Raw genomic sequence first — 17,614 nt, forward strand, 5'->3', positions numbered from 1 at the left:
TTCTCAAATAAATAAATAAAATCTTTAAAAAAAAAAAAAAAAGCTCTACCGACTGAGCCAGCCAGGAGCCCCCAAATTAACCATTTTTAAAGCAAACAATTCTGGCATTTAGTGTATTCACAAAATTGTGCAACCATTACCTCTGTCTAGTTCCAGAACATTCCATCACTCCCAAAGCAACCCCATCCCCATTAGCCATCACTCCTCAGCCCCTGGCTCCATGAGCCCCCTTTCTGTCCGTGGATGAGCCTGTTCTGGACGTGTCACCCACGTGGACTCACACCCCGTGTGGCCTTCTGTGTCTGGTTCCCTCCCTGAGTGTTGTGGGCTCGGGGTCTTTCCCTGGGGCAGCGCGTGTGGGCACCTCGTTCCTATTCATGTGGATGGACCACATTTTATCCATCCATCTGCTGATAGGGCAATATTTTCATCCAAATAACTTCCAAGTGCCCTTTCCCTGTCATTTACACAGCTCTGACCGCTGTGTGTACAGAGTGTGAGAAGGGGTGCTTTTCCGTGTCCTCTAGCTCTGCATGTACACGGCAGGTCCCCGTGGGATGGGCGCCTAACCCGTGGCCTCAGCATGTACTGCTGTTGTTTCTGTTCCAGTTTGTAAGCAGCTTTCAGAAGACAGAGTTGGAGGCCAGCTGTGTGGGTTGCACCGTGTTAGGTTACAGGTGAGTCAGGGCCTCCTCTGGGTGAAGGAACGCTGGTGGACACCCAAGAGATTCCAGAAGATTCTAGCAGGAGCTCTCCCTCTCCAAGGGCTTCTCTCCTACCTGCAGGGATGGGAACTCCAGTGTCTTCGTGCATTTCCGTCTACACTTCTTGCTGCAGGCCCTGCAGTCACTGAGCCTGGGCCTGGAGGAGGAGCTGTTGCAGCAGGGACTCAGAGCAAGGCTGCAGGGGCATGGTATCCCCCTGGCTGCCCATGGCACCATTGTGTCCGCTGAGCTCACAGGCAAGTAGGCAACAGATGCTGGAGGAATTGGGAGGCGGCTGTGGGAGAGGAGACAGTTGAAAGTTGCAGTAAACTTTAGGTTTTCCACAGTTGTCTCTGATAAAGAGTAAACACGTGCACAATACTTTACCCTCAGGGGTACAGAGCAGGTAACAGCAACCTGCCCACAGCCAGAGTGTAAATGCTTTTGTCTTTGCAGCCCATTGGGTCTCTGTTGGGACTACTCAACTCTGCTCTCATAACAGGAGGGTTAAAGACAGTACATAAATGGGCACAGTTGTGTATTGATAAAACTTTATTTATAGAATTAAATGGTGGGCTGCATTTGGCCCACAGCCATTGTTTGCCAGCCTTCGTGTAGGAATAAGAGTAAATGCTATACCCTAAAATCTGATGATGCAGATTCCCTATCATGTACCAAAAACTTCACATAAAACCTGATGATGTGGTGCATCATGATCTGAGAGCCAGGCGTGAGTTCAGTGTGTCATCAAGTTAAAAACTGATGGCCTTGACCCTGCCCTGCAGGACATTTATGGTCCTTCCCCACCTACCCTGACATGTTAGTTGACTCTAAGTAACCTCTTTATCAGTGCTAATTGAATTCTGTTTCCTGCCTGCATAGCCCAATAAGGTGACCACGAGCCCCATGTGGCTCTTGAGCACGTGTCATGCAGCCAGTGACTGAGCAAGAGATTGTTTCATCTGATTTCATCTTAAATTGATTTAAGTTAGAATTTAAGTGGCTCCCATGGTGGACAGTGCAGCTCTCAGCTTTGCAATCCGATGTTTTCAAAGAACTGCGGGACTCACTGAAGGAGCTTATATCTCTTGTCTGTTTCACCACAGGAAGTCAGAAAGGGCCACTGACAGAAAGAGACTTAAAATCAGGTACGTCTTACCCTCTCCCATGGAGCTCCCTGCCCTCTGCCGAGTTCCTCTGATTGCAGTCGTGTGGAGAGGTTTCCAAGACTTCTTTCCAGTACACAAAGGAATCCCTCGTATGCAGTAAATACTACTTTTGCACACCAGTCTCCTCCAGGGCCCAGGAGGGGATAGAGGCATAGTCCTGTGTGGGCAAAGGATTTAAAGATGACACACTTTGAATTACACATGACCAAACATGAGTGAGGGAAAACATTAACAGTTTTTTTTGAAAAGTGGTGGAAATCTGTTAAAAGACAAAAACAGTTTGGAAAAAAAATAAAGAGTGAGTGCCACACAGAGTCCTCAACTAGGGGTGAGGCCCCAGGGGACACTGGGTAGTGTCCGCGGACATCTGTGGTTGTAAGGAGTGGGGGCTCTTGGCAACGAGTGGGTAGGACCAGGAGTCCTGCTCAACCCCCACAGAGAACAGTCCAGCCCCAGATGTGAACTGTATACTTAAAATGGTTATAGCGTGGTAAACTTTAAGTTGTACATGTTTTACCACAACTTGAAAAGTTCAGTTTCACCTGTATCTTACTTTAGAAAATTGTGCGTGCTGGAAAATGTGGGAGTACATGTGGTATGCCTGCATTTTTGTTGCATAGCCCTGGTCTTCGTGCTGACCGACATTCTTGGCTTATGTCTCCATATTAATTCTGAGAAAATTATTTCAGAAATGTTCAGGCCTAAAAAAGTAAAAAAGATGTTTTTCCATGCTCTTGAGGCTCTGACTAGGCAGTGGCATCTTGCTGCAGCCGGGAGAGATGGAGCGGGGATCAGGAACTTGGTTCTTTTTTGCCCTCAGGTCACTGTCCAGGGAACACCTTTTCCTGCCAGAACAGCCAGTGTGTGACCAAAGTGAACCCGGAGTGTGATGACCGAGTGGATTGCTCCGACGGATCTGATGAGGCCCGCTGTGGTCAGTCTCCTGTCTGGTGGTCTCTGGGCCATGTCCCTTTCCAGGGTCAGCTGCTGGCTCTGCTCTCCAGCCCACTGTGCACATCACGTATGGGCACCCAGGCCCGGTATTCACTGTAGCTGGGCTGAGAAAAGCCGGGGGTGGGGGGTGGGCGGGCACCCATGATATGGCTGAACAGACAGGTCCTCACCGAACTCTCGGAAGCCTCAAATGCCAGGAACTGGAGCTCTGTCCTATATGCAGTGGGATCTGGGCAAGGGAATCTTACAGTTAAAGTGCTGTAAGAGTAGCCAACGTTTTCTAGCAATGCTAGCCCACACACTAGGGTAAGAGCAGCAGTTTAAGTGTGGAAAGGAAGAGGGAAAACAATTCTAATTTGCAGTGGATGTGATTGTCTATATAAATGAATTTATAAATTGACTAACCAGCTGTTAGAAAATAAGACAGTTCAACACTGAGACGAGAGTAAGACGAACATCAGCAAAAGCTGTTGTGCTTTATACAAGTAAAAACAGATTAGAGGATAAAAGGCAAAAAATCCCAGTTGTGATCAAGAGCAGCAAAAAATAAACATGTCAAGCCTATAATGTTACAAAGAATTATAAAACTTCACTGAAGGACATAAAAGTGGACTAAATTGAGACATAGCATTTCACAAAAAGATGTACGTATGAGAATTTTGAAACTTGCAAAATACATGGTGAAGGAGACGTTTGTAGTGCGTGGCACCTGGATGTGAAGGACGATCTGTGGAGGCTGATTGAAATTGGCGGCTGTGGTCGGCGTCCACAAGGCCCCCGTCAAGGTCAGTGATTCACTGGAAGGACTCGCAGAACTCGGGTTCTCTGCACGCTTACAGCTTCTTCCAGTGAAAAGGTCATCAAAGGAAAAGGCGCACAGGGCAGAGTGTGGGCAAGGCCGGGAGTGACCAAGTTTCCTGCTGCCCTCTCCCAGCCCTGAACTAACTGACCCAGCAGCAGCATGTCACAGCACACACAAAGTGTTTCCAGTGTAGGGCAGCCTTGGTGTCCAGGGTCTGTCCTGGGGGTCGGTCACATGGCCATGTAACACCGGCACAGCTCACTTTATGTAGGAGAGTCCCAGAGCTGCCAGAACAAAGTGCCGTAAACGGAGTGGCTGAAACAGTGGAAATGTCCCCTGTCACAGTGCACGGGGCTGGAGACCCGAGGTCAAGGTGTCCGAGGGTCTGGTTCCTCCTGAGCTGGTGGAGAATCTGTTTCCTGTTTCTCTCCCAGCTTCTGGGGTTTGTTGGATGCCTGGCATTCCTTGGCTTGTAGAAGTGTCATGCAGATCTCTGCTGTCATGTTCACATGGCCTTCTCCTTGCGTGCATGTCTGTGTCCAAGTTTCCCCTTTTCAGGAGGACACCAGTAATTGGATTTAGGGCCCTCACTCATGACTTCATCTTACTTGGATCATCTGTGAAGACCCTATTTTCAAATAAATCACATTCACAGGTACTGGGGGTTAAAACTTCAACATCTTTCCGGGGGTCGCAACTCAGCCCATAACACTTAGTTTGCGGCCCCTCCAGAGGTCAAGCGGATCCCACGTGGCCCAAGACCATCAGTCACACTGTAGCATAAACTTTCTGGGCCACCTAATGCCTCAGGTAGACGAAGCTGCTTCTATCATGCAGCGTTCCGGGGGCTTAGAGAGTTCCTCCCAGGAGGTGGTCGAGGGCTGACCTTCTTTGAAATGTGCACTGTTTAGACAGCCTGGGGCTGCTGAGTTCACTGTTTACTGAATGGCAGCGTGAGCTGCGGTGGAGACAACAGAAGGAGGGTCCCCTGCGGGGAGGAAGAGGAGGAAGATGCCCACCAGGCAGCTAGAAACACAGGAAAGCGAGGTGTTGGCCCCTTGGTTTACGAGGTAGCACAACCCCAAATCAAGTCAGAAGTGTGAAGTTCCTACCTGGACCTAGCCTTTGGCCGTGAACCATGTGACAGATGTAACACGGTTTCATGAAGGCCACCCGGGCTTGAGGCAGAGAAACGGTTCCCGGTGGGAGGTGTTCTTGGCCACTCCCTGGTGCATGCGGTCGTTGGGTGTTTGACCTTTGTCGGGCAGCTGGAGATGGGGCGCGAGGGGACAAGGAGACCCCAAAGGAGTCAGCAAAGCCAAGTGCAAGGGATCTGGAGCATCTTCCGACAAGTGGGCCGGGGGGTGAGAGATTCCGCGTGGATGTGCTGGGAGCATGGTCACGGCCCTGCCTTCTGGGGCTCCTGGTTGGTGACCTCTGTCTTGCAGACTGCGGCCTACAGCCTGGCTGGAAGACGGCTGGCCGGATCGTGGGTGGCATGGAAGCGTCCCCTGGGGAGTTCCCATGGCAAGTCAGCCTTCGAGAAAACAACGAACACTTCTGTGGGGCTGCCATCGTCGGGGCCCGGTGGCTGGTGTCTGCAGCCCACTGCTTCAGCGAGTGAGCCCCGCACCCCTTGGCGCCGCCTTCCTTCCCACTCTGGGGGCACCACCTTTCCTGGGTCTGCAGAGCCCTGTGGAGCTCTCTTCTTTTCTTTTCCTTCTTTCTTTTTTGTCGTTGAATCTGAATGTGTTCTTGTTATTTTTATTTTTAAAATCATGGTAAAATTTACATAACATGAATTTACTACTTTAACCCTTAGAATTCAGCGTCATGAAGCACCCTCACCCCGTCGTGCAGCCACCCCACCCGCCGTCTCCAGAACGTTCCGTCTCCCCCCACGGAGACTCTGTCCCCACCCCCTGCCCCAGCCCCGGCTCCCACCCTCTCCTCTCTGTGTGGACGGGACTCCTCTGGGGACCTCCTGGGAGTGGGGTCCTCCTGCGGGATGTGTCCTTCTGGGTCTGGCTCCTCTCGCTGAGCCCGGTGTCCTCGGGGGTCCCTCCGCGTCGTGGCAGGTGTCGGGGTCCCTTCCTTTCTTCTTCAGGCTGAATAATGACGTTCGGTTACATGGATATTCCACGTGTATCTGCTCATCCGTTGCTAGGTATGGGCTGTTCCCACCTCTTGGCTACTGTGAATCCTGCTGCTGCGAACAGGGGTGTGCAAACATCTCTTCAGGACTCTTCTTTCAGTTCTTCTGGGTATAGACTCAGAAGTGGGGCTGCCGGGTCATCGGGTAATTCGTCCCTCCAGTCTCCCATGGGGGCTGCGCCGTTTCCCACCGCTGCCAGCCGTGTGGGGGGCTCCGGGTTCTCCACATCCTCGCCAACACTCGCTATTGTTGAGCTGTCTTAGTGGGGTCACACTGTGGTCATGATTTGCATCCCCTGATGACCAGTGATGTGGAGTGTCCATTTGTAGGTCGTCTTCAGAGAAACGTATGTTCATGTCCTTCGCCCATTTTTGAACCAGGTTGTTGCTTGTCCTTTTTGAGGATGGTCAGGGTGTTTAATGAACCAGAGTGGCTGATCCCAGAATGGAGCTGGTCAAAGGTGGGAGAAGGTTCTAGAAGCTCTTGCACCAGGCATTACTGTTTGGTTGCTGCGGTCTGCAGAGTCCTGGGGAGAGGGCAGGGCAGCAGCACCCTGGGCTCCTCAGAGAGACCACTGCCCACCGACTACCCTGTGGGTTGCTGGTGAGCCTGAGTGCAACCTGCTGTCTGCCTCGGGGTGACAGTCTGGGGGACAGATGTCAGAAACAGGGACAGCTCAGGACAGCAGGAGTTTGGAGTTTTCCACGTGAAGTTTTATTCCTCCCATATGTTATTAGGGCAGTATTTAAGCAGATAGAAGGGGTAGAAACAGTACACCTGTGTACCTGTTCCCTGATCTCGGCAAGTGATCATGTTTTGCCGTGTTAGGGCTGGTTCCTGCTGCCTGCCCCATATCTGGACCTTTACGTGCATCCGTGTGCGCACCTTTCTTTGCCAAACCGTTTGAGATCCCCTCTGACTCTGCTGCTCCTGTCTGCACAAATAAGGGAGGGTCCCCCGCACGCCCATGATGCCGTCGCATGCCCGCACCGCCGAGGGAAGGGTCGGCCACACGCTGTCCGCCAGCTTGCCCCACTTGTCCCGAGGGCCTGTTACAGCTGCCTTTGCTTTTTTCTTTTTTACTCTGATATAATATAAATAACGTAAAATTTACCATTTGAACCATTTTTAAGGCGGTAAGAGTTTTGGCCTTGAGCTGAGCAGAAGAGTTCATAAAGATACCGGGAGAGGGTGGGTGAAGGGGGGAGGGCTTTGTGAAACAGAACCCGGCCTTGTCCCGTGTTTTGCCGGGAAGTGTGCTGTTCGTTGACTGACTGTGGGGCCCATGAGGCACCTCGCAGGGCCGGGATTAGGGTGAGGAGAGCGAGGCACTCGCCGGGGGGTGGGGGGCGAAATGTAGGGGGTCGCCAGGAACAGACATCGTGACGAGTAATATCTTCATGTTGTGTTGCAAAAAAATCAAAATGAGTGCAAAGAAAAAAATCAACAATGAACGGAATATCCAGCTCTGAAATCGAGACCAGACCTGACAGGCCAGCGCTCGGGGAAGGGGGGGGAGGTGAGCGGAGCCGGCGCAGGCCGACCCCGTGCTTCCGTCGGTGCTCCTGCTTTGTTCACCGTGGGCCTTTCGCATTCATTGAGGTGTTTTGCTGCCTGGTCTGTGGTTTTTGACGCCCCCTTAACATTTCGTACCTAGATCTGTCTTTGGCTAGAGTGTTGTCCTCAGTGCAGGATGGATTTCTTTTGCATTTATGTTCACTTTTGACAGTGTCGCGTGGAAATATCAGTTGTGATGACTGGGTTTTGGGGCGCCCCCTTAATGCTTGCCCCCCTGGGAGAGTGCCTCCCTCGCCTCCCGCTGCTGCCTGTCCCATGGGTGGTCCTCTGAGCTGTGGTCTGTCTGTCCTGCAGGTTCCAAGATCCGAGAGAGTGGGTGGCCTTCGCAGGCACGACGTACCTTAGCGGGGCCGAGGCCAGCACGGTGCGGGCGCGCGTGGCCCGCATCCTCCCGCACCCGCTGTACAACCCAGACACGGCCGACTTCGACGTGGCGGTGCTGCAGCTGGACAGCCCCTTGCCCTTCGGCAGGCACGTCCAGCCCGTGTGCCTCCCTGCAGCCACGCACGTCTTCCCGCCCCGGAGGAAGTGCCTGATCTCCGGCTGGGGCTACCTCAGGGAGGGCTTCCGTAAGTGCCGCGCTTGGCAGCGGGGCCGCGAGCGTGGGGACATCCAAACACAGCCCACCTCCACTGTCCTGATTCTGTGTTCCGAGCGCACCTGCCCGGCGGGAGGTGTTCACAGCCCCAGATGGGCCCTCGGGGTGATCTTGTGGTCATGGGCGTGCACGTGAGGAGCGTGCTTGCCACCTTATCGTTTCAGCTCAGACCAGAAACCAATGTCCTTTTTGGCCTTTTTGTGCATTCTGAGGGTGATTTCTAAAAGGGCCCCGAGAGTACAGATGGGGTGCCAGCCGGTGTTCCTAAGTGCAGGAAGGCTGGGGTGTGTCTGTTGGACGTGTGTTAGATGCGCTGCCTTCGGGGTGAGTGACAGTGCCGTTTGCTTGCATTCAGGTGAAGGACTCAACGGTGTGCATTAACTATGGCGCGTTTAGACAGAAGCACGCATAACATGAGGTCTCGAAAACGTTGGGACCAGAGGCTCGTAGAAACCTGTCCCGTGATCCTCCGGAAGCCATGCTTCCTACTTGCTAATTCGGGGTTCACGGTGACTTCACAAAACGGAACTGCCTCGGATGAGAGCTGTCATGTGATGGGATGTCGTGGGGAAACCGAAATGGGCTGGGGGACAGCTGTGGGGAAGGCCCCAGGACAGGGACGCCTCAGGTCCAACCTGCGGGAGGAGGCAGAGCCTCAGGGAACAGGAGGGCGTCCTGCAGCGAGAATTCCCAGCGTCGCGGAAAGTTCTATTGGATGATGCCGTCTAGAACGTTCTAGAGCAAACTGTCCAACACAGCTACTAGCCCCAGGCCAGCTCAGCGGCTGTGTGGGTTTTCATGGACAGTGCAGGGAGTGGGCAATGCCCTAGGGCCCGGGGCAGCTCTACCCTGCATAAAGGGTCTGGGGATCCAACGTGGCTGACCTCCCTCACAGGGCCCACTGCCTGTGTTCTGGGGTTTTCCCAGGTCTCTTTTTACCTGACGTGAAAGAAAGAATGCTGGGTGATTTTTACATCTTCTGAAAAGGAAAGGTATTGGCCACATGGACCGAATTAGGAGGGAAGACGATCCAGACACATTCGAGCCTCCCCAGCTCACCGAGTGCTGGTCCAGGGGACTGGGCGCGAAGCAGAACAGTCTCCCCGCGTGGGGCTCAGGCCAGACCACCATCCAAGAGCACTTTCCTTGGGACGGCCGTGCTTTACTAAGTCTGTGTCACCTGCTGCAAGAGCCACTAGCCCCCTGCAGCATGGCCTGTGTGGCTGAGAAACTGAATTGTGCGTTTTATTTCACTTGAACGCGTTTAGATCTGCATTTAAGTAGCCACGTGTGGCCAGCAGCTACCGTTCTGGACAGCACAGCTCTAGAGGGAAGTAGGTCGTAAAGATGGCAGATGGGGATGGACACAGTGGAGGAAAGTAAGGTAGGGATGGGGTGGGGGCTGCAGCTTTAAATAGGTGGTCAGGAGGGGCTTCTTAAGAAAGGAGATGAGGGACGAAGACCGGCAGATTCTGTAGAGACAACATTCCAGGCAGCCGGAATGGCACGTGCAAAGGCCCTGGGGTCAGTGGTCAGACTTGGACTTTTTCATTTGAGCAGGGGGTCGGGGGGAGATCACCCCAGAAGGTTGAGGAGAGGGACCACATAATCTGATTTCACGTAAATCAGCCGGTGTCGGGCTAAGGAGCACTTTCTGCAGAGGAGAACAAGAAGAGCAGCAGAGGGCTAGTGAGGAAGGCTCAGGCAGAGGGGTTTTCGGGGGGAGATGAGGTGTTAACTCGGGTGCCTCTGCTGTCCAGGCCAGAAGGTTACAGGTGGGCCCTTGTAGAGCGTGGCCTCTGCCAGGTTCTGAGCTGGGTGCTGAGCAAGCCCCTCCTGGCGGGGGATGCGGGGTCACAGCAGACATGTCCCGCAGCCTCCGGGCTCATCCTGCTGGTCTCTCCCTGTCCTGGGCAGTGGTGAAGCCAGAGACGCTGCAGAAAGCCACCGTGGAGCTGCTGGACCAGGGCCTGTGTGCCAGTCTGTACGGCCACGCACTCACCGACAGGATGGTGTGTGCCGGCTACCTGGATGGGAAGGTGGACTCCTGCCAGGTGAGCCCCGCAGCCCACAGCTGCCCCACCTGCCCCAGGCCCCAGGGGACGGGGTCCTCACAGCTCCCGGCCCACCACCAAGACGTCCCCTGCTCGACGCTCAGTGCGGCTGCGGATTTCCTTCCTTTTAGTTCATCCCCTTGGTCTTACCTCTAAAGCTGGATGGGGAGAAGGTGGGGAGAGAGCGCTGCAGGTGCTCAGGGAGCCATAGCCAGACTGGAGCCTGGAGAAGGCGTTGGGAAAGATGGCGGGGAGCGTGTGAGAACGTGAGCGTCCCGGTGAGCCGGGTGTGCAGAGAAGGGGAAGGACTGCAAGACGGGAGTGCAGGGCAGAGCCGCACTCCGGGAGATGCCGGGGCCGTTCTGTCCGCCTAGGCGAGCGCAGACATGCCCACGGATCTCGTGGGCAGAGGGGAGGAGGGGCTGTTTATCTGGGGTGGGTCTTCAACTGCCCGTGGTGGAACTGGAAGCGATCTCAGACAGCGTGTTGAATTTTTACAGAAGAGGAAGCAGGTTCTGAGATGTGGACTGTTGGCCTGCCTCTGCTTCGTGAGCTCGTGGGCAGACAGGTCTCAGAAGTCCCGGGTGGGGCTCCTTCTCTGACTCTGCAGCTCTGGGATTGGGGCTGGCTGTGGCTGGAGCCCCGACGCCCTGGGCCTTTTGTCTCCTAGGGTGACTCAGGAGGTCCCCTGGTCTGTGAGGAGCCCTCCGGCAGGTTCTTCCTAGCCGGCATCGTGAGCTGGGGGATTGGCTGTGCGGAAGCCCGGCGTCCCGGGGTCTATGCCCGCATGACCAGGCTGCGGGACTGGATCCTGGAGGCCATCACCATGGTGAGCAAGCCTCTGGCCCCCACCGTGGCTCCTGCCTCCGCCAGCCACAGCACTGCCTGGCCCGCCAGTCCCAAGAGCCCGGTGGTCCACACCCCCGCCAGACCCACACGGGGCCCCAGCACGGCACCTCCTGACTCAGTGACAGCCTCTAAGCCACAAGGTATTTGCTGGGGGCACAGGCGGGCATAGATGTCCACTCCCTGCAGGGTTGGATTGATCAGTACTGTGGAGCAGATGGGCGATCGGCTAGTGATCTCTGCTGTGAGCACCGGCGAAGGCAGACTGACATCCGTCAGACTGTGCGGCCGGGTCGGGCAGTGCATGGGCTCTACATGGAATGTCCTCACGGGTCAGCCGAGGGCTGGTGACTTTGAGCTGTCCCACTCAGGGGTCCTTCCAGACACACCCCCCACATAAATGTACACACACACATACACAGACGATTTATATCCGAGAACCCGCATTTCTTCTTTTTTGGTTTTTCAAATTTTCCTGTACACACTTGCATGCTTCCTTTTCCATGAGATGAGCAAGATCAGCTTATCTGTTTTTTAATTTTTATTTTATTTTATTTTAAAAGATTTTATTTGACAGAGAGAGAGACACAGCGAGAGAGGGAACACAAGCAGGGGGAGTGGGAGAGGGAGAAGCAGGCTTCCCGAGGAGCAGGGAGCCCGACGCGGGGCTCGATCCCAGGACCCTGGGATCATGACTGGAGCCGAAGGCAGACGCTTAGCGACTGAGCCACCCAGGCACCCCGATTTTTATTTTATTTATTCCTGTGTCAAACACATAAAATGGGTGGTCCTAAACTTTTCTTGCATGTCCAGGTCAGTAGTGTTGTGCTCACCTTGTGCGACGAGTCTCCAGAACTTTCCATCTCGTAAACCTGAGGCTCTGTACCCACCACACACCAGTTCACCGTGCCTCCCCCCAGCCCTCGGCCGCCTCCATGTCTGTGACCAGCTGTCCGCTCCCTCCCAGCAGCCGAGTCACGTGGGTCCTTTTGTGATGCGCTGCTTTCTCCTCTGTGTTCCTGGTTTTACACAATTAGAGTCACAGCCCGGCTTAGGGAGACTCTGTGTCTTCCCATCTCCACGATGTGGATCTTCCCGGGCGGGAGTGGGATGCGTCTCTCCGTCTTGTGCATCTCTTTATAGGGTGTTTGCTCGCGTGAGCTGGCCCGGTCCATGTGGACTCTGGCGGTGTCAGGGCAGACGGGAGATTTCTGTTGTATTCTCAACTAGTTTGCAGCCAGACGGCTCACAGAGTTGCCTCCCATGAGTTGTTCCATAAAGAGAGCAGACCTGGGCGAAGCCAGCGGTAAGGTTTGCTGGTCACCCCCTCCCCTGAGGATGCTCCGCGGGGCATCGCGGTGACCCCTCCTGCCTTCTCCCCCACTGCAAGCTCTTCTGTGAAATCTTCCAGCAGCATCCAGTGGCAGTCACACACGCACTCTTGCCCGGGGCACTTCCGTGTCTTTGGCCCCAGGAAGCTGCCTTAATTACAACCTGGGGCCGAGCTGCAGAGATGGGCTTTCTGGACACAGTGGTCTATGTCTGTCTGTCTGTCTTCTGTGGTCTCCAAGGACCCCGATCGGATGCCAGTCCTCCTTCATGGTCCCCCAGACCTGCGATGCTGAGCCTGTTGGAACCCTGCTTCATTTAAACGTCAGCTACCCCGCACCCCGTGCCCACGTCCCGTAGTGCCCCGGTTCCCACAGGCCCTCCTGTGTGCGCCCCCTCCCCGCAGAGAGCCTGTCTGCCTGCCCGCACGGGCCACGGGTCTGTGTCCGGCGGGCTCGGGCCAGTGGAGCCGGGGCACCCTAGGACTCCCATCTCCTTTTGAACCCCCCTGCCCCCGCTGCACCACATCCTTGCTGCGAGACCTTGGGCTGCCGTTCGGCCTCAGTTTCTTCATCCGAATAACGGGGATCGCGGTGCTCCCGCTCTGGGTGGGCTGCGATGCCAGGACGCTCCTCTCGCTCCTCACAGAGTGTGGGGCCAGGCCCGCCATGGAGAAGCCCACGCGGATCGTGGGCGGTCTGGGAGCCGCCTCTGGGGAGGTGCCCTGGCAGGTCAGCCTGAAGGAAGGTTCCCGGCACTTCTGTGGCGCGACCCTGGTGGGTGACCGCTGGCTGCTGTCGGCTGCCCACTGCTTCAACCAGTAAGGCCCGCGCCCCCATCACCAGGTGTCCCCAGCAATCCCACTGCCGTGCGTGGGGGTGGCCCCTGGGCTTGAGGATGGGGGTCTGAATGTCCAGCCACAAACCAGGGAGGGAGCAGGCAGGAGAAGTAGGGATCCTGGGGGCCCCGGCCTGGGCCGCAGCTCCTGGGGGGAGGAGCCTGCGGAACTGGCCTTTGGGGACAGAGAGGGCCTAACTAGAGGAGGGGACGAGGGCTCCTTCCCCTGGGCTCCAAGAGCGGCAGCATCGTGTTTGACGCCCCTAAAACACCAGGGCTGCTCACTCTTGTTACAGACGAAGGGAAGGAAGCCAAAAGGGCTCCCTGCCTTGCGCCGGCCCCCCAGCCTGGACCGCTATCGGGGGGCAGCCCTGTGGCCCCTCTGTCCTCCTGGCACCCCTCCCCAGAGCGGGGGGAGCCCCAACCGGCTTCCTGGGGGCTGCAGGGGTGCCGGCAGATGTCTGAGTGGCCCCTTGTCAGCAGCACGAAGGTGGAGCTGGTGCGGGCCCACCTGGGCACCGCGTCCCTCACGGGCGTTGGCGGAAACCCAGTGAAGATGGGGCTCAAGAGGCTGGTGCTGCACCCCCAGTACAACCCCGGCATCCTGGACTTTGATGTGGCTGTCCTGGAGCTGGCCAGGCCCCTGGGTTTCAACACGTTCATCCAACCCGTGTGCCTGCCCCTGGCCATCCAGAAGTTCCCTGTGGGCCGCAAGTGCATGATCTCTGGATGGGGTAACACGCAGGAGGGCAACGGTGAGCTCCCAGCCGGGGCCTCTGGCCCACCACCTGCAAACCACTCACCTCTCCGCTCCTCCAGGCTTGCAGACTCCTGCCCACGGGCCCAGCGTGGCTGTGTTTTCAAGTTTTATTGGCCCACGGCCCTGCCCATTCAGTTTACAGCCCGTTCCCGGGGCTTTCGTGCTGCAAGGGCATGTGCTCTGTGGCTCTTTGTAGAGCAAATTTGGAGACACTTGTGCCCTTCGGAGCCCCCAGAGTTCATGCTAACCTTCGAGCCTCAGAGTGGCCTCCTGCAGGCCACCCACGGCTCTAGGGAGTCTGCGGGCGGACGGTGGTGAGAGTCTCAGGCTGAGTAGGGGCCTGGGGTCACCTTCTCACTATGTGACTTGGTACGAATCCCTGCAACCCCGGTGGGACTCAGGTTCTTCGTCTGTGGGTTGGGGATGGCGCCTCCGTCTTGGGGTTGCTGCGCAGCTGAACCCATGTTGTGGGGGGGTCTCCTCACAGCCACCAAGCCCGACATTCTCCAGAGAGCGTCTGTGGGCATCATAGACCAGAAGGCCTGCAGCGCCCTCTACAACTTCTCCCTCACGGACCGGATGCTGTGCGCCGGCTTCCTGGAGGGCAAGGTCGACTCCTGCCAGGTGAGCGGCAGACCAGGTGCCCACGTCCTCCCACATGGCCGCTCCCCTCCTCCTCGTTCGGATCTAGGTTTCCTGAGTGCTCAGCGGGTGCGCAGAGACAGAAGGGGGAGAATCGTCAGTACGACACAGCGAACTGGGAAGCCTGGAGAGAGCCCAGGCGTCTTTAAATATTGGTTTAGAGAAATGTTCTCTCCAAGCAGAAGATGAGGGGGCAGCTCAGAAGTGTGTGGTGGACGCACACATAGCATAGACACACTGATTTAGAAAGACGTGCCCCTGTGTTCACTGGAGGACAAACTGGTCACAGGCTGTGGCGCCTGTGACGGCCCTCGTCCCGCAGGGCGGCTGGTTAGCACCTGAGCCGTGGGTCCATCTTAGGGGACACCTGGCTCCAGAGCCACGCTGTGAGAGCCGGAGAAATCCACGGGTGGAGAGATGTATAGACCAGTCTTACTTAGAAACATCGATGAAAAACCCTCCATAAATGTTGGCGGATTAACTCTAGGAATGTGTTAAAAGAAAAAAAAAAAAAAACCACAGTGGGTTGGTCTCCTAAGAAGGCTGGTCTGAAACAGGAGAACCTAGTACCACCAGTCATCACATCAGTGGATCGAAGGGGAGAAGGCATCATCTCCAAAACCACAGAAAAAGGCATTTGATCATTTTTTTAAGGTTTATTTATTTTAGCTGGGATGCAGAGGGACAATCTCAAGCAGACTGTGTGCTGAGATCCTGACCTGAGCCAAAACCAAGGGTCGGAGGTTCAACCGACTGAGCCACCCAGGTGCCTCGGCATTTGATGGTTTTTAACAACCATTTGTAATTACATTTTAAAAAATTGTAGCCCTATGAGAGCTAGATAACAGAAACCTACAGCAGACATCATGCTTGGTGGCGAAACAGAAGCTTTCCGTCAAACACAAGGCTTCCTGCTGTTGCCAAGCGTGTCTAGATTAATACAGAAAGTCAAGAAAAAAGAAAGGAGGTATGGGATTTGTAAAGTAGATAAAAATGTAATCTGCAGTAACATAACTGGTTACCAGAGAAGAAGAAAATAAACAAACTAGAAATGGAACCAAGGGAGAGACGAAGACCCCTAAGAGTACAACAGAGTGACTTGACATGAAAGACATGAAAGCGTCATACAAGGTCAAGAACGTTTCTTTTTCCAGCCAAAGTCAACATCCTCGAGAAAGGGATCCCACTGACTGATGTCCAGAACTAAACTCTAAAAGGTGATCAAGGTTTTCATGGAGAAAATCATTAAACTCTGAAGAAAATAAAAAGGTCTGAATGAACGGGAAAATACACTGTATTGTTTGGTGGGAGGGCTCAATGTTAACAAGATCCGTTTCTACCCATTTTTTTTCTATAAGTCGGTGCAATTGCAGGCAAAATTCCAGGAGCGTTTGCCATATGACTTGGCAAGCTGGTTTTAAAATTCATGCAAAAGAGCAAAGTAATGGCACATGACAAGGCAGGATAATTCTGATAAAGAAGAATCGGGGGGATGTGTATACTCCCAGGAACAAAATAAAAGAACCCAAAATAAAATAGAAAGTGTCAATAACTCCTATTTTTGCGTAAACAATCAGCCCAAAGCTTAGTGACCTGAAACAACAGTGGTGTATTGGGCTCGTGAGTCTGCACTTGTAAGGGCCCAGCAAGGACGGATTATCTGCTCTCCCAGCAGTAGCTCGGGGGCACAAGTGGGGCCTGGAGGATCCACCTTCCGGGTGGCGCACTCGCACGGTGGGGCTTCCTCACGACCTGGCACCGGCTTCCAAGCGCGACCGTCCCGAGAGAACGGGCGGAAGCTGGGTCCTGTGACCTCGCCTTGGAAGTCACATCCAGTGACACCTGCGAGGCCGCCAGCCTGCCCACATCCACGGGGAGGACCACCAGAGTCCCGTGAGCCGGGAGGTGGGCGGGCCGTGGCCTTGGGAAAATGCATTCTGTCCTGCAAAGCGATAAAACCAGCAGTAGGAGCAGAACCCAGACAACCAACAAGAAAGGAGACCAGGAAACAAGCAACACACGGAACCAAAGAAACTTCCTCCAAGTCTGCGGTTACCAAGCTCAGAGATGCGCGGAGTGCTGCGTCCACCAGAGGACGGGGACGCCGCAGGGGATTTTCCAGGGGTGGGAGGGGGAGCGCTCAGGAGCTGACGATGAACTCTTCCAGACAGTAGAACAAAAACACGCACGGATGCCCAAGGACGAGACAAGAGCCCCCGCGGCGGAGTCGGGGACCTCGGCTTCCAGACAGAGGGCGCTCGCTCGGGTGGTGAAGGAGGAGGCAAGACAGCGGGAAGGGAGCGCCTGACGGGAGCCGCGAGGAAGACACGCGGTGCCCGCAGTGTCCCCAGTGAGTCAGCCACAGAAAGTGCCGGGGCCCCCGTGGCGGCCGACTTCAGTCGTAACCCCCCGAGACCCTGCTAATACCAGAATACCGATGACAGCGTGAGTGCGCATCCACGGGCAGCAGCGGGAAGAAGTGGGGTAAATAGCTGCCCCCAGCTCTGCGACCCCAGGCAGGCGACTCCATGTCCCTGGGCCTCCGAGGCCTGTCTGTAAAATGGGCTCATAGTCATACCGCCCAGGGGGGCGGCAACCACAGTGCCCTGCGGAGGATCGTCTCTGTTTACTTTTATATCAAATAAGTTACATAATACAGATTTTATGTGTTATTCTGTAGATAACTGATAAATTTGTAATAAGTAATGTGGTATCTTGAAACTGTTGACCACAGAAAGTTGCAAAGGTTACATGTAACCTATTTCTATAAATTTTACAGATAACACTGCATACTTTCTAAAATTACAGATTCACATAAAAGCATAGCGGGACACACCCCAAACTCCTAAATTGTCCGCCCCTGGGGCGGTGGGGCACCGGGACCAGCGGCAGGGCTGTGTCAGTCCCTGTGGCCGCGTAACAGAACGCCCCAAGGCTTGGGGGCCTGAGACCGCCGTTTCACTGCCATCCCGGGTCCCGTGGGTTGGAAGCTGCCGTGGGCCCAGCGGGGCCGGTGTGTGTGTGTGTTCCACGCACGGTGGTGGCCTCAGCTGGGACGGTTCAGAGGCCGGTGTGCCAGAAGCATCTGAAGGCGTTTCTCCTTGCACGGCTGGCACCGGCTGTGGCCCGGGGTCTCAGCCGCACCCTCCACGTGGCCTCCCCACGGGGGCTCTGCCTGGGCTCATT

The 17,614-nt window shown here is 55.2% G+C and overlaps 1 protein-coding gene across 1 annotated transcript in view; it reads left to right on the top strand.

Moving 5' to 3' along the window:
* Window positions 1–17,614, top strand: part of TMPRSS9 (transmembrane serine protease 9) — a 31,474-nt gene that overhangs the window by 7,881 nt on the left and 5,979 nt on the right. The window contains 11 exon segments of the mRNA XM_035726994.1: window positions 610–677; window positions 786–961; window positions 1,811–1,852; window positions 2,694–2,807; window positions 5,078–5,249; window positions 7,657–7,931; window positions 9,878–10,014; window positions 10,685–11,003; window positions 12,838–13,009; window positions 13,510–13,781; window positions 14,274–14,410. Of these exon segments, the coding sequence (XP_035582887.1) occupies window positions 610–677; window positions 786–961; window positions 1,811–1,852; window positions 2,694–2,807; window positions 5,078–5,249; window positions 7,657–7,931; window positions 9,878–10,014; window positions 10,685–11,003; window positions 12,838–13,009; window positions 13,510–13,781; window positions 14,274–14,410 (1,884 nt within the window).

This window comes from Zalophus californianus, chromosome 1, assembly GCF_009762305.2.
Source record: "Zalophus californianus isolate mZalCal1 chromosome 1, mZalCal1.pri.v2, whole genome shotgun sequence".
Classification (NCBI taxonomy): Eukaryota; Metazoa; Chordata; class Mammalia; order Carnivora; family Otariidae; genus Zalophus; species Zalophus californianus.